General features: G+C 37.6%; 2 protein-coding genes, 1 long non-coding RNA gene and 1 other non-coding gene across 8 annotated transcripts; 2 read left to right on the top strand and 2 right to left on the bottom strand.

The window, feature by feature from the left end:
* Positions 1-452: 452 nt before the first annotated feature.
* Positions 453-4,480, bottom strand: LOC109186411. Of its 5 annotated transcripts, none has more exons than XM_019336377.1 (5): positions 4,323-4,480; positions 3,257-3,333; positions 1,494-3,143; positions 1,227-1,353; positions 453-1,073 (listed from the first exon to the last, which is right to left on the bottom strand). In XM_019336377.1, exons 3-5 carry the CDS (start codon positions 3,138-3,140, stop codon positions 490-492), a joined length of 2,358 nt encoding a protein of 785 aa, XP_019191922.1. In that variant the 5' UTR covers positions 3,141-3,143; positions 3,257-3,333; positions 4,323-4,480; the 3' UTR covers positions 453-489. The 5 variants fall into 5 exon arrangements, with proteins under 5 accessions (XP_019191922.1, XP_019191918.1, XP_019191917.1 ...); XM_019336373.1 differs by having other exon boundaries at positions 1,227-1,326; positions 1,518-3,111; positions 3,904-4,480; XM_019336372.1 differs by having other exon boundaries at positions 1,518-3,111; positions 3,904-4,480.
* A 7,098-nt stretch (positions 4,481-11,578) lies between these two features.
* LOC109186700 (26S proteasome non-ATPase regulatory subunit 1 homolog A-like) lies at positions 11,579-17,565 on the bottom strand. The gene is made up of 13 exons (XM_019336809.1): positions 17,224-17,565; positions 16,632-16,695; positions 16,256-16,361; positions 16,008-16,119; positions 15,761-15,929; positions 14,861-15,336; positions 14,629-14,764; positions 14,292-14,540; positions 13,991-14,211; positions 13,638-13,896; positions 13,259-13,491; positions 12,506-13,010; positions 11,579-12,117 (listed from the first exon to the last, which is right to left on the bottom strand). Exons 1-13 carry the CDS (start codon positions 17,370-17,372, stop codon positions 11,803-11,805), a joined length of 2,994 nt encoding a protein of 997 aa, XP_019192354.1. The 5' UTR covers positions 17,373-17,565; the 3' UTR covers positions 11,579-11,802.
* On the top strand, positions 12,993-13,346 carry LOC109186701. Its single transcript, XR_002055161.1, has 2 exons — positions 12,993-13,080; positions 13,229-13,346. It is a non-coding gene; the product is annotated as an uncharacterized LOC109186701 (long non-coding RNA).
* Positions 17,566-17,603: 38 nt separating the features above from the next.
* TRNAF-GAA lies at positions 17,604-17,676 on the top strand. Its single transcript has one exon. It is a non-coding gene; the product is annotated as a tRNA-Phe (tRNA).
* The last annotated feature ends 3,259 nt before the right edge of the window (positions 17,677-20,935 follow it).

Here is a 20,935-nt window from a genome sequence, read left to right on the forward strand (position 1 = left end):
TAATTGGGTTTAATTTCATCAATTTAGTCCTGAGAAGGATTTAATTGATTAAATTTTAAACAATTCGAGGATCAATTTAGTTGAAATTAAAAACTAAAAACTACATTGACTATTGACAAACAATTGAGAGATCAAAATAGCAAGGTTGAAAAAATCGCTAAGCGCCCTCTAGGCGTCTGGGGACCGCCTAGGATGCCTAGAGCGCCTAGGCAGGCGCCTAGAGCGATTAATCGGCGCCTAGAGCGCCGACCGCCTAGGCCTGATTTGTGCAACACTGCAAAATAGTCTTCATTATCACCCCATTTCTTGTGAACTGACACTCTTAGATACTCTGGAATTCTATAAATTTAATTGACCATTCAGTTTGACACATCCTAATAGTTGGATTTGGAAAAAGGAAATTCCCAAATTTTTCTCCTTGTATCAGCATGACAAGAGTGAGTATAGCTATATACAGATTAGAAGTTGAAATCCAGAATAATGTAACATTTACACAGCAAAATCTGCTACTGTATCCTCAATCATACCACACAACACCTGCTTCTCTATCTCACCTATTATCTTCTCCACTTCATCTGAACTGAATCCTTTACTCCAACCCAAATCCCATGTCCCACTCACCACTCCCTTGCACCATTGATCTTTTCTGGTTAACGAACAAAGTGTATCGACACCAAGGGCTCCAGCAGGATCTTCATAGCTCCTCAAACCTTCAATCACCTCGCAGATTTCAGAAACCAGCATGTCAAGGGAGACACCATCTCCAGATCTTCTAACCGATAATGGATCGAAAGACAGTGTGCATTGCGCCTTCTTGTTGCTCAATAGTTCGCAGGCACAATCGAGCAACAGTTTTGTCTCCACCGTTCCATTCTGTGAGCAATCATGTTTGAAGGATGATGCAGCTCCAGGCTGCCATGCATCAGTACCAAAAAGCTCTTCTGCTTGGCTCAGGAACGATGCACTGCTTAGCAGTAAACTTCTCGTGCAAGATTTTGATTCAATATTGATGTCACATTCGACAGTTAGCACGTTGGGGTCACAGGGAAGAGTTTCATCACTGATTTGATCATCTGAAATCAAAGACAAATTAACTGCAGATAAGTTTTTGGGTTGAACTACAGATAAGTTTTTGGATTTTGGAAGACAAATTTAATGCAGATAAATAGTGGTTACTTTTAAGTTTTTAGTAGTAGGAGCAAAAACGACGGGAGTAACTGCCTTACCAGTGATGTGATTCTCATAAACAACAGAAGCTTCGGGGGAATAAACTTTCTCTGATGCTTCAACTTTGGTTTCTGTTTTGTAAGTCTCTTTCTTGTCCCCCTTATTTTCAACCTGCTTTGTCACCCACTGTTATTGTGGGGCAACACCAAAAAGGATAGAATGTTATTAAGTAAAATTCTCAACACCGGTCTCAAATTGCACAAATGGCTATGAAAAATTGAGAACAAGAAAAAGTTTGATATAAAACTTGAGGCTTTAGAAGCAACAATAGCTATAGAGGAATTCCTTACTGGCTTGTCTGTTTTCATATTCTTCTTATTTCTGGAGTTATGAGATGCAGCACGCTTTGAAGCAAGATCTGAAGAGCTATTTTTTTGCTGTGTATCTGATTTTCTGAGTTTAGCAGAGGCGTTCTTGTCTATGTCACAAGATTTAGCTGCATTCCTAACTTTGGGATTTTTCATTCCTTCTGTTTTCCTCAAATTAGGAGTCACCTTCTGAATCTTGTCGAGCTTTTTATCAGTAGCTTCTTTCTTCTGTTGCCTAGGCTTCCCAGGATCAGAAGCCTTGGCCTTAATAGAAGACAGTTTTGCATGAACCTTGGTCCCATTTTCATTTGGATATTTGGGTGTTTTTCTATGTTCCTTAGCTCCTTTTTCCTGAATGGAATTTGCTATTTGACCATTTTTTGCTGTCCAGCTTCTAGAGTTGGGTAAAAAGTCTTCTCTTCTGCTTCTCCTAACCTTTTCTTCAGTGACAGAAGCACATTCGAAGCGGGGAGCACTTCCATAAAACCTTTCTCCATGAAGTTCAGGAGCATAAAAAGGCCTCATAATCACGATTGGCGGGGAACCATCATCAAACCTCTCTTCCAAATCTGAAACAGTGTGGTGCTTTGACCCATCCATAAGCTTGCTTTTCAATAGCCCTTTGAGTTGCATGGTTTCGATGATCTCTTCCAGAGTTTTGCGTTTGGGATCCGCCTTCTGGATGACAAAAGGAGGTTTCTTTGCCTTTGGCAAAGGCAGATCAATTTCGAATATAGGCCGCCTTTGGTTGAAAAGCCTGTCCTTCTCTAACTGTTTCTGGGAAGTTGATTGGAGAGGCTTTGAAGAAATTTCTTCAAGACCCATAAGTTTGGCAATCAAGTTTGGACCTTTAGGCTTCTCCTCTTTAAAAGGCAGGGAATTGGCAAAGATGGAAGATTGGCTTGAGCTAGTAGAAAGAGGATCAGGAGTGAAAGCCAGTTTTCTTCTGTCAAAACAAGCCTTTTGAAATGAAGATTGGCTTGAGCTAGTGGAGGGGAGATCTGGGGATAACAATTCCAGTTCTCTGCATTCAAAAGAAACTCTCTTGACAGGATAGCTTGGTGGCAACAAATTCTGTCTAGCAAAGCTCTCTCTTATCACCTCCCTCAGCTCCTCATAGCAATCCCCCGACGCCCCATCAACAGAAAACCTCGGTTTCTCAAACTCCATCTCATGATACCTCTGACCTCCAATTCTTTCAGATTTCGCCCTCCCAATCTGTGATGCTTCCTGCAATTTCCCCAGCATCACTAGAGACTCCTGCAAATCAAGAGCCCCTTTCAACAAGTCCTTTGCAATATCTTTCGACTGCCTCTCAAAGCTAACCCCTCGTGACCACAACTCAATCACTCGGTTTAGCTTCTCAGCTCCTTTAGACACCTCCTCGAGCTGCACAGACGACACACAACTTAACTCTTCTGCACACCCTTTCCACGCCATTTCTTTCCTTCCTCCCTTCTTCGATTGTGCTCTTTGTTTTACAACACGATCGTCCATCTTTGAGGGTTCGGTCTTGTTTTTTCTAATAGTCTTACACTCAACAACACCTCTGGGATCATCACATCTGACAAATGATCTGTATGACTTCAGACTGTCTTGAGGCATATTCTAAAAGCACAATTTTTTTTTTTTTGCAGAAACAGTCAAACAATGATTCTAACATTCAGCTCAAAGAGTAAATAAAATCAAGAACGATTCTAGCGTTGCCAAATGTACTTTACCTACATAGATTAGTATATCGCAAATAGGCTGTCGAATGTATTGATCCAGACAGACAAGCAACAGCTCTTCTGCAGCTCTAAATCACAGCAAGCATATGAAAGAAAACATAAAGAATTAAATGCCGGCTAAAAAGAACAACAATCTAATATCCAATTAGAAAAAAACAAGCTTTATCAACCCAGAAACTATAAAGAATTAAAAACAATATATAAACCCAAAATCAACATCAACCTTTCACTCTCCTATTGAAAAATTCAGAAACTATGGACTGATCTACATTCTTAATTCTCACAAATATTCTTAGGAATCCTCAAAAGCAATTTAGGAAAAATAGAGAGTCAGATATAATGGTAAAACCCAAAGCCAATGGATCTACATAAGAAGCTTAAAAAACCAATCTTTATTACAGTGGTAATAACTATATCTCAATAAGTTGATTGTTTTTGCTCCTCTGCCAAAAAAGGCCAGAGTTTTCAATGCTCCCTTTATCATCCTTGGACCAAAAAAGAAAAAGAAAAGGAACCAAACCAGAATCCTTAAAACCACAACATCAAACCAGAAATCTCAAAATTCCTAAACACATGAAAAAAGGAACTGATCAAGACCCATTGTAGTAGCAGCATTAGTGTTGCACTTCAAGTCTCACCTGCATTAGTAATGGTCTTAGGCTGAGAAAGACAGAAACCTCAGATCCACCAAAAAACTTAGAAAATAAGAATATCTCACTACCCTATGATTCTTGACTCTCTCTTTTTTTGGGTTCTCAACCCACCACCACAATATCTCAGTAATTTAAAGAACCAAAAACCCACGGCTCATCTTTCATTGAACTTTGTTTTTTTAGTATAATTAATAGAAACAGTTATAAAAGAAATGAGAGAACTAATGAGGAAACGTGGGTGGTTGATAAACAAGTGGTGTGCTTTGTCTTTATGTGAGATTGCAGTGCTGTAAAGCAAAATAAAAATGAGAGCTTTGAAGAGGAAAGGTCGGATCACAGGCGCAGAAACAACACACAGAACACACTCACTGTGTGTGTGAAAATACAAAGAGAAAGAGAACTACCGGGGGGCGGATGTGCCCGTGAAAGTATTAAATATTGGAGCTTTTTGAACTTGGGGAGGAGAGGAGCATGAAGAACTGGAGTCTGGAGATTCTTTGCCAGGAAGAAAAGTTTAAAAGTTCAGTCCCAATGCAGCAATGTATAGAGGGAGGAGTACGTGTTTTTGTGTTCTCGAAATGAGTGGCCTATTATTGTGTGTCATCATGACAAGGAAACATCGTATAATCAATTGATTAACGTATGATTAGATTGAGGTTTACTCTGTTCTTGGTCTAACCCAGATTAATTAAAAGAGCATTAATTACTGTGATTGAGATCCCACAAGCGGCGGCCCTAAGCTAAGATGGCAAAATATTTGGTAATCTTCAAGTACCAATAAGTGGCAATGAATATGACAGCTGAATTACATTACATTGGTGCCCGGGCATAATTCAACTGGTACCCAAAGTTTATTATTTGAACCTAAGTTTTTTTTTTTTTTTTTTTTTGGGCAGTTATATGGTGAGGATTAACATAATTATTATATGGACTTACATTGTAAGACAGACCACTAATATATTAGGGAGTAATTTTTAATATATCGAAACTTCATTTTTAATGGATTATAGTAATCGTTTATTTTTTGAAGGTTTATTTTCAATGTACGGTAGATTTAAGTTCTGTATGTTATTATTTTTGAAAAAAAGTTAGTATGCTACTTAAAAATGAACATATAGTGAGCAAAACCTTACTCATGTGGTCAAATTGTTCATTTGATGATAACCACAAGATTACATGTTTGACTTCCCACGGGAGTGATCTGTTGATCTTTTTGGTTTGAGTCGGTCAGCTTTGGGCAACTTAGGTTGCTTTATCTCATTGTGGTTCTTTGCTGATTAGAGTCACAAGATGAGATTTATCTCGTGCACACCATTAGTTAGTGGTTGTGAGTTTCCCTCATTACTAGAAAAAAAAAATTTATAATACATTAAAAATGAACATTTATTAGTGTTCCATCTTACAATGTATTATTACTTCCATTAATCTTTAATCAGTGTTGTAAAAATCAGCTTAGGCACCCCTAAGCCGAGGCAATTTTAGTCCTACGCAGCTTTTAGTTGGCTGGCCGACTAACGGGACGACTAGGTGCTGATTGGGGTGCCTAACTCCGCCTAGTTGGCGCCCAATTCAACTGAGTGATATTTTTTGTCTTGCTCGGTTGCTCCTCTTCTATATTCTTCCCATCATATATTCAACTAACCATTTAACATATATAATTGACTAGTTTGCGTGATTATAATAATCTAACAACTCACAACCCTGAGTGAAAAAAGTAGAAATGATATATTCAAATTACTTGATCGCCTAGAAGGCGCTAGGTGCCCCTGAGCATCCAACTAACACCTAGCGCCTTCTACAACATTATCTTTAAAATATGATTGAACTAAGCACATAGAGTGTTGAATCCTAACATCCTTGATAAGCAATCCAACGGTCAGCACTATCAAAATTTGGTTAAAAAAAAAAATAATTTTGACGAAAACAATGTTGAAGAATGGTGTTGTAAAATGGGCGCGCAATGATTAATAAAATGTAATTCAAAGTATGATAGAAAATGAAAGTGAGGAAATGAATGAAGGCATCTACCCCACTATAAAGAAGCAATTATTGTAAGCTTGCAAATTAAAGCCAAGTCCAATTCAAGTCAAAAAGAAAGGAAAGAATAAAGAATAACAGTCTACATACACCACCCCCCTAGCTTCTTCATTTAAAAATTTTAAAATTATATTCAACTCAACTCTATAATGAATATAGTGGGACTATTGATTAACTATTGAGTATTGACCCACCAATAAATGTTTTGATATGTTTCTTCATCTTCCTCTTCTATCTCGTAGTTATTATTATAAAATAAAAATAAAATAAAATAATTGAGAAAGATTCAATACAGAATAACATTATATGCAGTGATTATTTTAAGGGTATGTTTGAAAAATTAAAAAATAATTTTCAAAAGTTATTTTATTAATTTTTTCGTATTTAGATATTCAAGAAAAATAAAGTCAAAGAAAACAAATTCAATTTGGCCAAAAACGTCTTCATATTTTTTTAGTCAAAAAACCCTTTTAAGAATCTTTATTTTCCCACTTCTCATGTCACTCTTTTTTTTTTTTTTTTTCAAGTTAGTTTCCAAATTACTATAATCACCATGACACCACAACAACACCACCACAAATTATTATTATTATTATTATTATTTAACAAATAATATTTTCGTTTTCAAGAAAATTAAAAAAAAAAATGTAATTTCTTAACTTTCAACCAAACAACAAAAGATAGTTTTCTGATACCTTCAATCAAACACCAGAAAATTAAAATATTTTTTTCAAAAAACGAGTCATTTTTCAAAAAATATTTTTTAGTCTTCCAAACGGACCCTAAAAAGAGTTTTTTTTTTTTTTTTTTTTTTTTTTTTCCAATTTTGATTCCTTGAGTATTGTACATTTCTTACGTTTGGTTATCAACTATTAATTTTTTCATATTTGGTGCATGATATCAAATTCCTTCCACTTTTAAATTTTAATCAATTTTTTGACCAACCTTAACCAAAATCTTGCACACGATAGTTATGTGATTTATTTGAATTTATGCAACATATAAACAACACAACTGAAAATAGTATTCTTGGGAGGTTAACGTTGATAAAAGTCAAACAAGATTGACAAGAAAATTGACGATCGAAATAACTAAATATGGTAAGAATTTGATAGCCATACATAAAATATATATAAAAAAAAATTAATAACTAAAGATAAAATGCAAATAAATACAAAAGTCGATGCACCAAAATAAAAATAATCCACGCTAGGAAGTTTGAGTAAAGAGTAAAATTAAATTTGGAGGTTTAATTTGTGTAGTATTTTACATTTATGAACCATGAATGTAGCTGTACCATGATGCAATTAAGTATATATAACTGTATAAGAGTATAAGGCTGACATATATTAGGTGGTAGAACAGGAGAAATTGCATGAAACAAAGGGTACAAACATAGCCATTGGCTAGTATATATTAGATTAAGATAAGATATAACAAAATCATGTTTGACCATCACTTTCATCTTCTATAAAGAGCTAGCTAGGCTAGGGAAAAAGTAAATGCCATCTTTTATATGCAAAATACCACTCCCGCCATCTTAAATTATAACCCTTTTTCTATTCAAAATATTAATTACTAAACAATTAAATTACTTAAATATACTGTGCAGTGTGGAATGGGTATTCGGTAGGGGCCGGGCTTTGCCCAAAGCCTACTTTCGAGCTTTCGCACAGATTCATCCAATCATTATTCTGTGGACCTATATTTTGTATATAGTATAAAATAATATACATTTAATATATTAAAAATATATTTGTATTCAGAGGATGCATTTTATGTGAATACTAAAAGTACATTATTTTATATAATGTAAATTCAGTACACAAATAATATATTTTTAGGGAACGATTGGGCGACGCCACTGCAAGAAGTCCGGCCGCCGTCGGAGGTGTCATGCGCCGCTGCCGCAGGACTGCTCCGACTCCACGCACCGGCGCGTGAGGCGGTTTCCGGCGACGTCTCCGGTCGATTCTTGGTGCGTCAGTCTCGCCTCGCCGTGCTGGTTCCAGGGAGGTGGGATGTGTTGAAGGTTTCCGATCTGGTTGGCTCGTCTATTGAAAGAGGTACGCAGTGTGTATTTTTCTGTACTGTGTGAAGAGAGTTGTGCTGGTTTTTGTTTTGACTTTGCTGGGTGAAGATTAAAAATGGCACAAGAAAGGAATATCACAGTGATTTCCATGCCATCTAAATTAATCGACATAGTTTTGGCCCCAGATGGGTCTAATTTTCATGAGTGGAGGTTTTTGGTTAAAGTAAATTTAGATGGTATGGGAAAGGGTGATCATCTGGAAAAAGAGTGTCCTACAGATGCGACAGCTGGGGACTGGAAAACTACTGATAAAGCGTTAATGTCACGTGTAATTAATTGCATTGAAACTTGACATGGCCAAGGCCTACGACCGGATGGAGTGGGGTTTCTTGAAGGGGATGCTCGCGACTCTAGGTTTCGACCAAGGGTGGATCGAGCTACTTATGATGTGTGTCACGACTGTGGCTTACAACATTCAGGTTAACGGGAATTCGGCGGGACCAATAATTCCGACCCGAGGCATCCATCAGGGCGATCCACTATCTCCCTACCTCTTCATTTTGTGTGTTGAGGGGCTATCCATCTTACTACAGCAAGCCGAAGCAAGAGGTGACATCCATGGTGTCAGAATTGCACGTGGTGCCCCAGCTGTATCACATTTATTCTTCGCGGATGATAGCTTACTTTTCTTCAGAGCTACACCCGCGGAGGCCCAGAAGGTCAAAGATTGCTTGGAGATGTACAGTGCAGCTTTGGGACAAACTATCAACTACGAGAAATCCAATGTCATGTTCAGTACAAACACAGACCACGATACTCGACGGACAGTAGCAGAATGTGCAGGGGTCCAGGAAACCACGGATTTAGGCCGTTATTTGGAACTGCCTTCGGCATTGGGGCGTAATAAAACAGCGACGTTCCACTTCATCGAGCAGAAAGTTCTTGAGCGAATCGGAGGATGGCAACAGAAGCTTCTTTCTAGAGCTGGCAAAGAGGTACTTCTAAAGAGTATAGCGCAGGCTTTACCTATATTCACCATGTCTGTTTTTTTGTTGCCTGAACGGGTCTGTTCTACTATTGAAAAGTTGTTTAATCGTTACTGGTGGGCGGAAACGGAACCGGGAACTCTAGCATTCACTGGATGAGTAGGAAACGCTTGTCTATCCCCAAAAAACATGGTGGGCTGGGATTCAAACGCCTCCACGAATTTAATCTGGCTTTATTGGCGAAACAAGGCTGACGGTTGTTAATTCACCCGAGCTCCCTTGTGTCGCGGTTGTTGAAGGCGAAGTATTATCCACATTGCGACTTCCTTGACGCACAACTTGAAAACAATCCAAGTTATTTATGGCGGAGCATATTGGCAGGTCAACCACTTCTGAAAGTAGGAGTTGCAAGGCGAATTGGTAATGGCATGGATTCCACAATCTGGGGTTGGCCATGGCTCTCGGACTCGGCTAATCCAGCACTACATACCCCATGCGTAGAAGCTCTGAAGGAGGTGACGGTAGATGGTCTGCTAACATCGCAGGGAGAGTGGGATATGGAAGTTCTGCACGATCTCTTCCTCGATAGCGACGTTGCCCGAATTGTGGCAACACCGGTCTCGATACAATACTCGGACTCTTGGCGATGGAAGGACGATATCCGAGGATTATACACGGCACGACATGGCTATCAGATTCTTACGGCGACCAATGGGGAGACGATCACAGCAGGTGGCTTCACGAAATGGCAACAGCTATGGAAACTGCCGATTCCTCCCAAGGTAAAAAATCTGTTGTAGAGATGTGCGAGAGCTATCCTTCCGGTCAAAGAAATCCTTAAGGTACATAAAGTATGGATTGGTGGGGGGTGCACATTTTGCGGCTTCCCACTAGAAACGATAGAACATTTACTGTGCGACAATGCCACTGCACGACAGGTGTGGGGAGAAGACGATGTTCCACGGGGTCGATCCATACAAGGATTGATGGAAGATATTCTGGGAACTGCAACACTGGAAAGGGCTGTGCGCATGGCAGCGATCTTCTGGACGCTATGGATGACACAGAATGATCAGATCTGGAAGGCAGAATACAAAACTATACACAGTCTCCGAGTTCAGGTCTGTGCGTTGCAGCAACTCTGGAAAGCTACGCGATTAACACCAAATGTCGCCAGAGCGGATGGTTCAGGTCCAGCCAATTGGGTCCCACCACCTTACGGATGGATCACATGTAATGTTGATGCTGCTCTCTTCGGAACTGGTGCAGGATTCGGTGCGGTGATACGTGATCATGCGGGGTGGTTTATTGCGGCACATGGCGGTAGATTGGGTTGTCTGCAAGACCCTCTCTTAGCTGAAGCAACCGCTGTTGTTAGAGCCTTGAGTTGGATCAAGAGTTTGAACTTGAATAACGCATTAGTAGAGACTGACTGTTTAAATTTCTCTACTGCTTTTAATTCTAGTTGTAATGATTTTTCTTATGTCGGTTCCATTGTAACGTAATGTTTAAAGATTGCTAGTGATATTGGGAACGTCAGAGTTCGCCATATCAAGAGGTCAGCGAATCAGGTCGCTCATGTACTAGCTAGGGCAACTGATTCCCCGTCTGTCCTAGGGTCGTGGTTTAATCACCCGCCCTCGTGTATTGCTTCTCTTTTCAATCGTTATACCCTACACCACGGCGCACATAGCACTGTGCGCCGCACGCCTCCCAAAATGACGTCGTTTTGGGGTCGTTTTAGGAGGCGCGGTAGGAAGTTGCTGGGATTATGTGTATTTATTCACACAGTTATGTGTATTTGTTCATACAGTTATGTGTATTGATTCATACAGTTATGTACATTTTCTATACAATTATGTACATTCTTTTTATACAATTATGTACATCCGAATCAGAAAATTTGTGTGTATTATGTTAATAGTTGATGTGTATTATGTTAAAAGTTTATGTTTATTATGTATTATGTTACATTATGTGTATTATCCTTTAAAAAGAGTATGTATATTTTTTTATATAATTATGTACATTCATGTATACAATTATGTGTATTCTAGTATAACATTATGTACATTCTTGAACAGCGGATTTTTTTTTTAAAGAAAAAACTACTGTCATTTACTGGGGCGGAAAATTTCAAAAAAAAAATAAAAAAATAAAACGACGTCGTTTTGCATCTGGGTGCATAGTGCAACGCGCACCGTGGTGTAGGATATAAATTGCCTTCTCTTTTGGTTTATTAATGATATTGTTACGTTTTGTTTCAAAAAAAAAAAAAAGGACAAATTATTGTGTGAACCATGATCTACACAATAATACATAGACCATAACAAAAAATACATTTTTAATATACTAAATGTACATTATTTTTGTACTGAATGTACATTATACAATATAATGTACACTCAGAACAAAAATAATGTACATCCCCTAAAATTCTGAATACAATATACATTATTTTTGTACTGAATGTACATTATTTTACAGTAGATAAAATAAGGCCCACACAATATGATTGTTAAAAATGTATTTTCTTTTATGTTCCACACAACAATTTGCCCAGGTTGATCAGGCTATTCACAAAGATTAGGTTAAAACCCAACAATACAAAAGACGAATAATTTTCCAATATTTTTAAGGTTTTTTTTTTTCATTGGTTCAACAATGGATCTCAAAACAGAATAGTCTCTATATGATAAAAACATTAACTTGACTACCTGGTACAGGAAGATGGATAATTACAAACAAAAAAAACTCTAGTCACTGCATGAAAAAAGTTTCATAAAAACAAATTCCATCCAATTATTTCCATGTTTCATCACTCACAGATCATGATGTGTATTCAAAGGCCGGCGGCGGCTGAGGTTCGTCGTCGACATTCATGGCGGCGGCAGCAGCTGCAGATCCGCCGGCAGCATTTGATGCGGTGGAGGGCGCATCAGTAAGGGACAGGACTTCAGGTTCTTCAGGCCTAAGATCCTCTAGTAATACAAACCCTGAAGGAGAAGATAACTTTATCGGAACATATCTGCTATCCTCCAAAAATTTAATGCATTTCTCCTGTGCTGGAACCACCCTCGCAGGATTTGTTAGAATTTCGAAAGATGCCTCGGGTTCTGTCTTCTTCTCTGCAGGAGCATCCACCTGCCAATATATATATATATATATATATATATAAGTACACATTTGGTGAGTGTTAGATCTCAGGCATTATGCTTACTCCCCAGGGTCCCCATCTTGTGATTGTAAGTTAAAGCACACTTAATCACAAAGTTCTTTGGCTATCTGGTTGTCATATCCTACTTAAAACCAATTGGTTATAAGTAAGTGAACATTAATCATTTAACTACATCCCTCCATGGTAAGCTAACAGTGCCCACGTCTCGAATCGAGTAGGGGCTGAACTCGGCCAACCCGGCCGACGCCCAACGGTGAGCAAACAAAATATCGTAAGACAAATTTAAGAGAAGCATTAACAGAGTGTTTGGTTCATGGAATAGGTCAGGAATGGAATAACATTCTTAGAATATACCTGCATGGATTCTCCATCCTTATCAGTGGACTTCCCCTTCACAGAACCCGAAGGTTCGGCTCCAGAAGTCTTCTCAGCATTTGCTTTCTCAGCTTCTTTCTTGCTAGCCCTGGCCTTTGCTCTTGCAGATGTTGATAAGACCGCCGTGGGGAGTTTTACTGTGGAAGTTGTGGCGGCTACGGTAGTCGGTTTGGGATACTCAAATAGCGAGGGCTTGGCATGAGACATGAACTCAAACGTTGGGACCTTGAGGTCGTAATTTAGACCGATAAAAGCAGTGGGTGAGAATGCCAAGCTGACGAAATATATAAGCGGGTACCAGTACCAAAACTGGCTGAAAACAGCGAGTCCAACAATCGCAGTGATCTTATCATGTTTCGTCTTTGAAAGTAATTTTATGGTCACATTTCTTCCCCCAGCATCGAGTATTCCAGAGGCCAAAATTGCACCCATTTTGCTCATGGTATCTTCATGCTTATCCAGAATAATTTTCTCCAGTTGCCGCCTAAACATATAAGGAAGATTATAAACTGAAGACAAAAAAGAATACCACTTTGAACGTGTAATAAACTAGGGTCACTCAATTGGACTATAATGCACATGGGCCAAACAACACTAAAAGATTGAATCCAACCAATTAACTAGTCTAACATATGGCCTTATAAACCCATATGTAATACGTTCTCTCTTATTTTATCAATGTGGGACTCTTAACAGAACGAGAAAGGAGAAGAACATGTCAAGATAGAGTACCTGAATGTACCAACTCGTGAATCACTTGCTTCACTGGTCTGAACCATTACCATAGCCATTGCTATAAGAGCACCCTGACGAACAAAATCAACAACATCGGACGTCAAAGGCTCTAGTAGCGAGATGGCTTCGCTAAGGCCAGTACCAGCACAAGAGATGCCTACAGCCAATGCAGCACCATATCGCACGTGCGGATTGTAAGATTCAGATAGCAGAGAAACAATACGAGGCACCTGCAAATTCAAGGTAATTAAAGAACAATTTAAGGAAAACAAGAAACCTTCATGTAAAGAAATTAACCTTGCAAACTACTGGACCAAATATAGAAACACACGAGTAACAAGATCAATCCAAATTTGTCCCAATCAAAAGCACCAACCTGTTCTGGTTCAGAATAAAGAACAAATCCAAGAGCCAAAACAGCAGTTCGCCTGACATCATCACTAACATCTGATACAGCAAAATGTAGCAACTGGCGGATAGCCTTATTATTTGCTGTTCCTCTGTATGCCAATGCCAAAGCATACATGCCACCATAGCGCAATATAGGGTCTTGATCCCGAGTCATTTGCTCAATCAGTGTATCGGCTTCTTCCTCTCTTCCATAAACAGTGAGGGCTATCCCCAATGCTAGGCCCCTATAGACATCCAATAGAAGAGCATACAAACGGTAAATAAAACAACGGTTATAGGATCATAGTCCCAAAAGAATTGCATTTCAGATGCCAATACCTGATAATCTTCTCATGCTGAGTCTCATGAGCATAAGCAAGCATCTCGCCTGCCTTCTCACTTGCAGTTCCAACCATCAGTAACCCCATGCCTATTCCAGCAGCTTCACCAGCAACAGCACTGTCAGTGTAAAGCACAGTCTTTATGTCATCGTAGACGTCTTCATCTGCAGTGCCCAAAGCAGCCAACCCAAGACCTAAACAAGCACCATGCTGAATAACCTGCAGCAAGAGAACTCACATATAAAACAAATTGCTGGAGATTTTTTCAGGCAAACAAGCATCGTTTTCAGACAGATCACCTCAACATTTGTGCTCCGTAAGCTATCCCGAAGAAACTGCTTGATCCCCTCCCCATGATTGGCATGGATTAACCCTAGAGCATATAAAGCACCACCTTCCGAATATGGACTGCCACCTCCACCAGCTCCACTCTGTGGCAAGTAAGGTGCCATCAAGGATCTACCCTGCTGCAAGTGACCACTGTGAATAACACCTAGTCCAGCTGTCGCACTAAATTTGGCCCAATTGGTTGCTCTGCTGAGCCAGTCCTGAGAAAAGTATATATTTGTGTAAAATCAATAGATGATCATATATGTACAGCACTATTAGGTAAAAGTAGTTAAAATTATTTATTACCAGATTTTCCCTAAGGAATGTATCAACAGTTGTTCCAGCATGCATAATAGCATTAGCGTATATTGTTGCACTGTGGCAAACACTGTTTCTCATCTCAACAGACTGCTTAATTGTCTTGAGAATTAGGAGATCCGATCTATATGAGAATATCAAGAATATGAATACTAATTATTTGACAAGTCAAACAACAAAATTTAGCACATGGAAATTGAGAAATTGATAAGAGCCTTACTTATTATGTCTATACAAGAACTGCAAGGTCAACTGTATTGCAGTTTCTCCAGATAAAATGCCTTTTATTTTTGCCAACCTCTCTGCATAAGTTGCTTCCTTTGGATCCACAATAGGTACATCCCTGCTTGACGCTTGGGAATCTTCTGCCATCTGAACATCCTCAGGAGCATCCGTGTTTCCAGTTTCTGCAGTGCCTGGCTCAGTGGGACCCGCCTGCACAGGTTCTGAAGGTTGTATCATGGGACTAGAAAGTCGGTCTCTCACACTAAGTAGAAAAACTTGATTTTCACTCTCTAAAAGCTCAAAAGCTATTTGAAATGCCATCAGAGCATCATTCCTATCATCTGAGCGCAGAAGTTTCTCCAGTATGGCTGCAGCATCATTTGGTTTATCTAGGAACATAAGCCACTGACAAATGCTCAAATAATTGGGTGATGCAGACTTCTGGTACACATCAACAAGGAGACGGAGCACCTAACATGAACAAGAGGCATACAACAGTGAGTCTATCAATCACTCAACACATGTCATGATTAGCATAGATAATCCTCAGTGCATTGAAGCAATTGTGAAAACATTCTATATTTCTATATAAAATAGACCAAATACAACAAGGATGTGTGCAAGGCTGCAAGCACATATAGGCTAGGACTTAAGCATGAAAAGATAATGGAGGTGAAAGGGATATCTAAAAAGAGGAATCATAGGAAGACATGAGATTGCAAGTTAAAAAGTTAAACCATTGAAATGTAAGCAAGTGGTACATGGGAAAACTAGAAGGAAAGATAGTTATGTTCACTAATATAAAATTAACATAATATGAGTAAATTTTCCCTCTAGCTCAACTGTCAAAGAAATACATAAAAAAGGGAATTATAGAAGTATTACGTAACTATACCTCACGTCTAAATTCCCTACGGTTGACAAAGTTGTGGGACACATTACTGCAATACATCAAAGCTGCATCAAGATTATCACTCCTTACAATTGCTTCTGCAACTTTATCTAACCTTCGGCACTCTATTGCCATTCCAATGGCTTGTTGATATTTTCCATCCACTATGCACCTGAAAAGGTAAGGAGCATGTTAAAGACAAGTCAGAGTGAAAACTACAGAAAAACAATTAGAATAGAGCTCCACATACTTATCAAGCATTCTCTCCACAATGGCCTCCATCCTAGGATCCACATCAGCTGCCTCATCATTTGACTCAGCAGCCTTAGTCTTTCGACTAGCATATTCATCTAATGCTTTAGCTGCAAAGGGCAAGAAGGGAGGAAAAACAACCCAAATAAATTAAACTGAAAAGCAAAACCTAAATTTTTTTAATTTAACATGACATAGTAAATTTATATCTTCGCTGAGAAGAATAGGAATTTAAGTGAATCTTACCGAGAAGAGTATGGACATAGTCAGACTCCTCAGAAACATCAAACAGAGGGCCGGCTCCAAGGGCATAAGATAATGAATCATTAAGATCTCCCAAATAATAGAACACCTAGAGACAAATTAAAATGTTTGAGATGATTAGTGAAAATGCATATCATGAGATGATGCAAAATTACTTCTTAGTTTATTCACTACTTTAGGAATTTGCGATAAACAAAAAAAAAAAAATGGAGTAATAATAATACTCTTTATTGTGATAAAAAGGTTTTTTGCCATAGGAGCAGTTGATTTAACTTTTTTCGCAAGTCAGTTCATATATTATACTCCGTAGTAAAATAACAATAAATACAAAACAAAGAAGCCATAGCAGATTTCAGACCTTAGAAACAAGTAAGGCAGCAAGCTGTCTTTGATCAAATTCCTCATCCTCATACAAACTTTCTCTGCAGAACAATATGTCAAAAAGATATTCATCATTCCAAAGTGAAAGCACACACATCAACATATACTTCAAATATATAAAAGTTAAAGTTCAGAAATAATTTGCAAGTTTAGCAAAAAATTGATAAAGATCCATTCTTTTATAAATTACAAGCACATGACCTCGAGGCTAATGCCGCAATTGCCCAGTATAGACATTAAACTAACAAATCGAAACAATCTTTGTTGATAAACCATGACCAAACTTGGCATAGTACTCGATTTAGAACCAACTTTATAAAATTTTATAGTTTTGGCACTCCCTATCCACATTAATAAGATACAATAAAAAATAATTCCCAGAATTCCACCCCATAGCACTGGACATGGGCATTCTGAAGCAAAAAGATCATATTTTTCATAACCTAAACCATAATGTAGGGTAAAATTTCAAAATCCCAATTGTTATATACATTCCCCAAACTTGCAAAAGTAACCCCAACCCTAGGATTGTTGCAAATAATTAATAAAGATAGAGGTAGAGGGATTACATTACGGGGACGGATGTAGAGATCTCTGGCCAAAAATAATCGACGAAGGCGTTGAGATTGGTGAGAGCGTGGAGTTTGAGGGCGGGGTGAGTCTCGTTCAACATGGCCAATAGCCCTCCGGCGGAGGACACCATCGCCGTGGACGCCATTGACCGCAAAAACTCAGAGATTGATATTCAAGGATCCGAAGAAAAGCAGAGCAAAGCTTATTCAGAGAATCGGACTGGTATTTTTTGTCCAGTTTCGTAGCCGCTACTCCAAGTATATTACTCCTATTTTTCTCCAGCTTCCTAATTTCCTACAATCTCCATGGCGGCGACGTCAGCTACAATGTATTATGGAGAGGTTAGAAAAGATTTCTTGAAACCCTTGTTCAAGTTGCGGGGCTAGCTCAGTTGGGAGAGCGTCAGACTGAAGATCTGAAGGTCACGTGTTCGATCCACGTTCACCGCATTAATGTTTTGTTCATTGCCTAAGTCTTCAGATCATTAGTAGGATTTTAATTTTAATTATTTGGGTGCCCGAAGGGAATGATGTTTTGTTCATTGCCTAAGTCTTCAGATCATTAGTAGGATTTTAATTTTAATTATTTGGGTGCCCGAAGGGGTTTATCATTCCCTTTTGGTTTATTATTAAAAATTGATTGGTTCTATATTTTATAAATCGAATAGGTGAATTGAAAAATCGAATGGTTTATATATATATATATATATATATATATATATATATATATATATATATATATATATATAGAAAGGTTCCCGTGCGGATGTGCGTGAGATTTGTACTCAATGTGCGTGAAGGTTGTGTTTAATGTGCCTGAGATTTGTACTTAATGTGCGTGAATGTGTAAAATGCAGTAGAAAATATTGATGTCAGTTTCTTCCCCATCTCCAGTAGCCATTGCCCCCTCCCTGATGATGATGATGCGGAGGCGGGCTATGGTGGTTAAGAATTATGGGAATAATACAATAGAAATCCACACTTAGCTGCTGTGCAAATTTTACTGTGTGTGCGTCATCTATATAAACATTCAACTGCACTGAAGGTAGCTGATAATTCAGAATCCATGGCCAAATTGAAGGAAGAAGCAACAAGAAGCTTGGGCGTTAATGTGCGTGAGTTTCTGTTCTGCTTCCTTCTGAGCTCGTAATTATGAAATACTCACGCATATTAAGCACAAATATCACGCATAAACACAATACTCAGGCACATTAAGTACAAAACTCACGCATATTAACATGACGCACATTAAGTACAAATCTCAGGCACATTGAGTACAAATCTCACGCACATTAAATATAAACCTCACGCACATCCGCACCAGAAGCCACAAATGCACATGATCCCTTCCATATATATATATATATATATATATATATATATATATATATATATATATATATATATATATATATATATCCACATTTTTTATATTTATAAATTTATTCAAATATATATACTAAATTCCTAATTTCTTAACTTAAATTTTCTTTACAAATCTGTAACGTTGCAATCTGAGGAGGACGCATGTGAAGATGTTGGTTCGGTTTATACTTGTTTTAGGTTAAGAACTTTAAAACATGCATTGTGGACTTGTTTAATTTTTTCAAATTTAAATTATTAGTGGAAATAAATAAATAGTTATATGTGTAAGAAAACTAGAGAATGTTTGAGCCTTCAAACCGGATCGAACCGAAACCGAACTATTTCAACTAGCACATGCAATGCACAGGCATGTTGAGCGCGACAATTACTGACAGGCACATTCTGCATAATAGCTTTCCCCCTTCTCCCCAATAAATGAACCCCACAAAATTTGTGATTTGCAGGAGAAAAAAAATTTCCATTAGTTATTAAAATAAAATAAAATAAAATAAAATAAAACTCACCCTTAACGAGGCGTTTGGTCGGAGATTTGGAGGGAGGGAATTAGGTGGAAAGAAATTGTAATTTCATGGGAGATGAACAATGTGAGAATAAAGTGATAATTTAAATTTTATTGTTTGGTTTGCAGGAACAAAATTACTGAGAATTTCAATTCCAATATTTGGTATACATGGGAATTAAAATGGAATAAGTAGAATAAAGTTCAAAATGCACATACTTGTTGTTGTTGTTGTTGTTGTTGTTATCATTATAAATCCTAAATAACCAAATTAAATTCAAATTTTGCTTTTGAAAATTTATGTAAGACGTTGTAAATAAACTCTAGAATTGTATAACGAAAACAATAAAATCAATAAAAGGAGTTTTGAGAAAACATATTTGATTGAAGTTGGGATATTGATTGACACTATGTGTTGAGACTAGAATGAGAAGACACTAAAATTGAAAAAGAGAGGTCAAATATCAAATTTAGGTTACAAAATAGAGTGGTAATTTTGTCTCAAAGTTATTTTTTCTTCATAAAATCCATGGAATTGAAATACCAAGGGGGACATGAGATTCCAATTCCATGAAAATGAGATAATTTCAATTCCGTGGAATTACAATTCCCTCCACCCAACCGAAGAAATTTGTTTGTCCTTGAATTTAGGTGGGAATAGAATTGTAATTCCCTTAAACCAAACGCCCCATTAATTTTTTATTATGCAAAAAAATCATTGATATATTTGCTATTTAGAGCAACTCCATTAGGAGTTTTGCTAAGTTTATGAGGAAGAATAGATCAAGCTATGATGTTCACATTAATGGGAGAGATGGGTTATAGGGTGCTTTTATCACTGCAAATTGAGGGTTTTTAGTGGGGCCCAAGTGAAAAGATAATGGGAGAAAAAGAAACTCAGGTCTACACGTGTGGCACAATATTTGCACAGCAAATTATGCTGTGCATCCGTGTGTATCATGGATGCAAAAACGATATCGTTTTGACTAAAAACGTGTGTCCACTTAAAAAAAAAAGTTTTGATTCCCAGCAACAGCATTATGTTGTTCATTCATTCTAGATTTGTAGTTCATTTATTCTGAATTTTTAGTTATGAAAGTATGGATGTGTAGTTTTGCAATTCTGGATTTATAGTTATGAAGTTATGGATGTGTAATTATGCATGGTGTAGTTATGCAATTCTGGATTTATAGTTATGAAATTATGGATGTATAGTTATGCAATTCTGGATGTATAGTTATGAAGTTATGGATGTGTAGTTACGCAATTCTGGATTTAGAGTTATAAAGTTATGGATGTGTAGTTATGCAATTCTGGATGTATAGTTATGAAGTTATAGATGTGTAGTTATGCATGCAATTCTGGATTTATAATTATGAAGTTATGAATGTATAGTTATGCAATTATGAATGTATAGTTATGAAGTTATGGACGTGTAGTTATACAATTATGGATGTATAGTTATGAAGTTATGAATTTTTTTTTTAAGTCAACGTCAAAACGACGTCGTTTTTGCATTCGTGTGCACTGGTGCACACGGATGCACAACATAACGCTCCTATTTGCACATAGTAGAAACGTGCATAACACGCGCTATGTTAGACGTGTAATAATATACTTTTTACTTTTATTTTTTTTTTCTTAGATTTGTTTTTTTTTTTTCTCTTTTTCTTTTTCTCCTATTTTTTTTATCTCCCTCTTCCCACTCTTAATTAACACCTCAAAAACCTCAAAATAAAAACTAAAACTAAAATACTCCCTAGAAATTGAACTATTGATCAGCACTACTATCATCATGCCATTATAGGGCTGACATTTTAGGTT

This window comes from Ipomoea nil, unplaced genomic scaffold (assembly GCF_001879475.1).
Source record: "Ipomoea nil cultivar Tokyo-kokei standard unplaced genomic scaffold, Asagao_1.1 scaffold1407, whole genome shotgun sequence".
Classification (NCBI taxonomy): Eukaryota; Viridiplantae; Streptophyta; class Magnoliopsida; order Solanales; family Convolvulaceae; genus Ipomoea; species Ipomoea nil.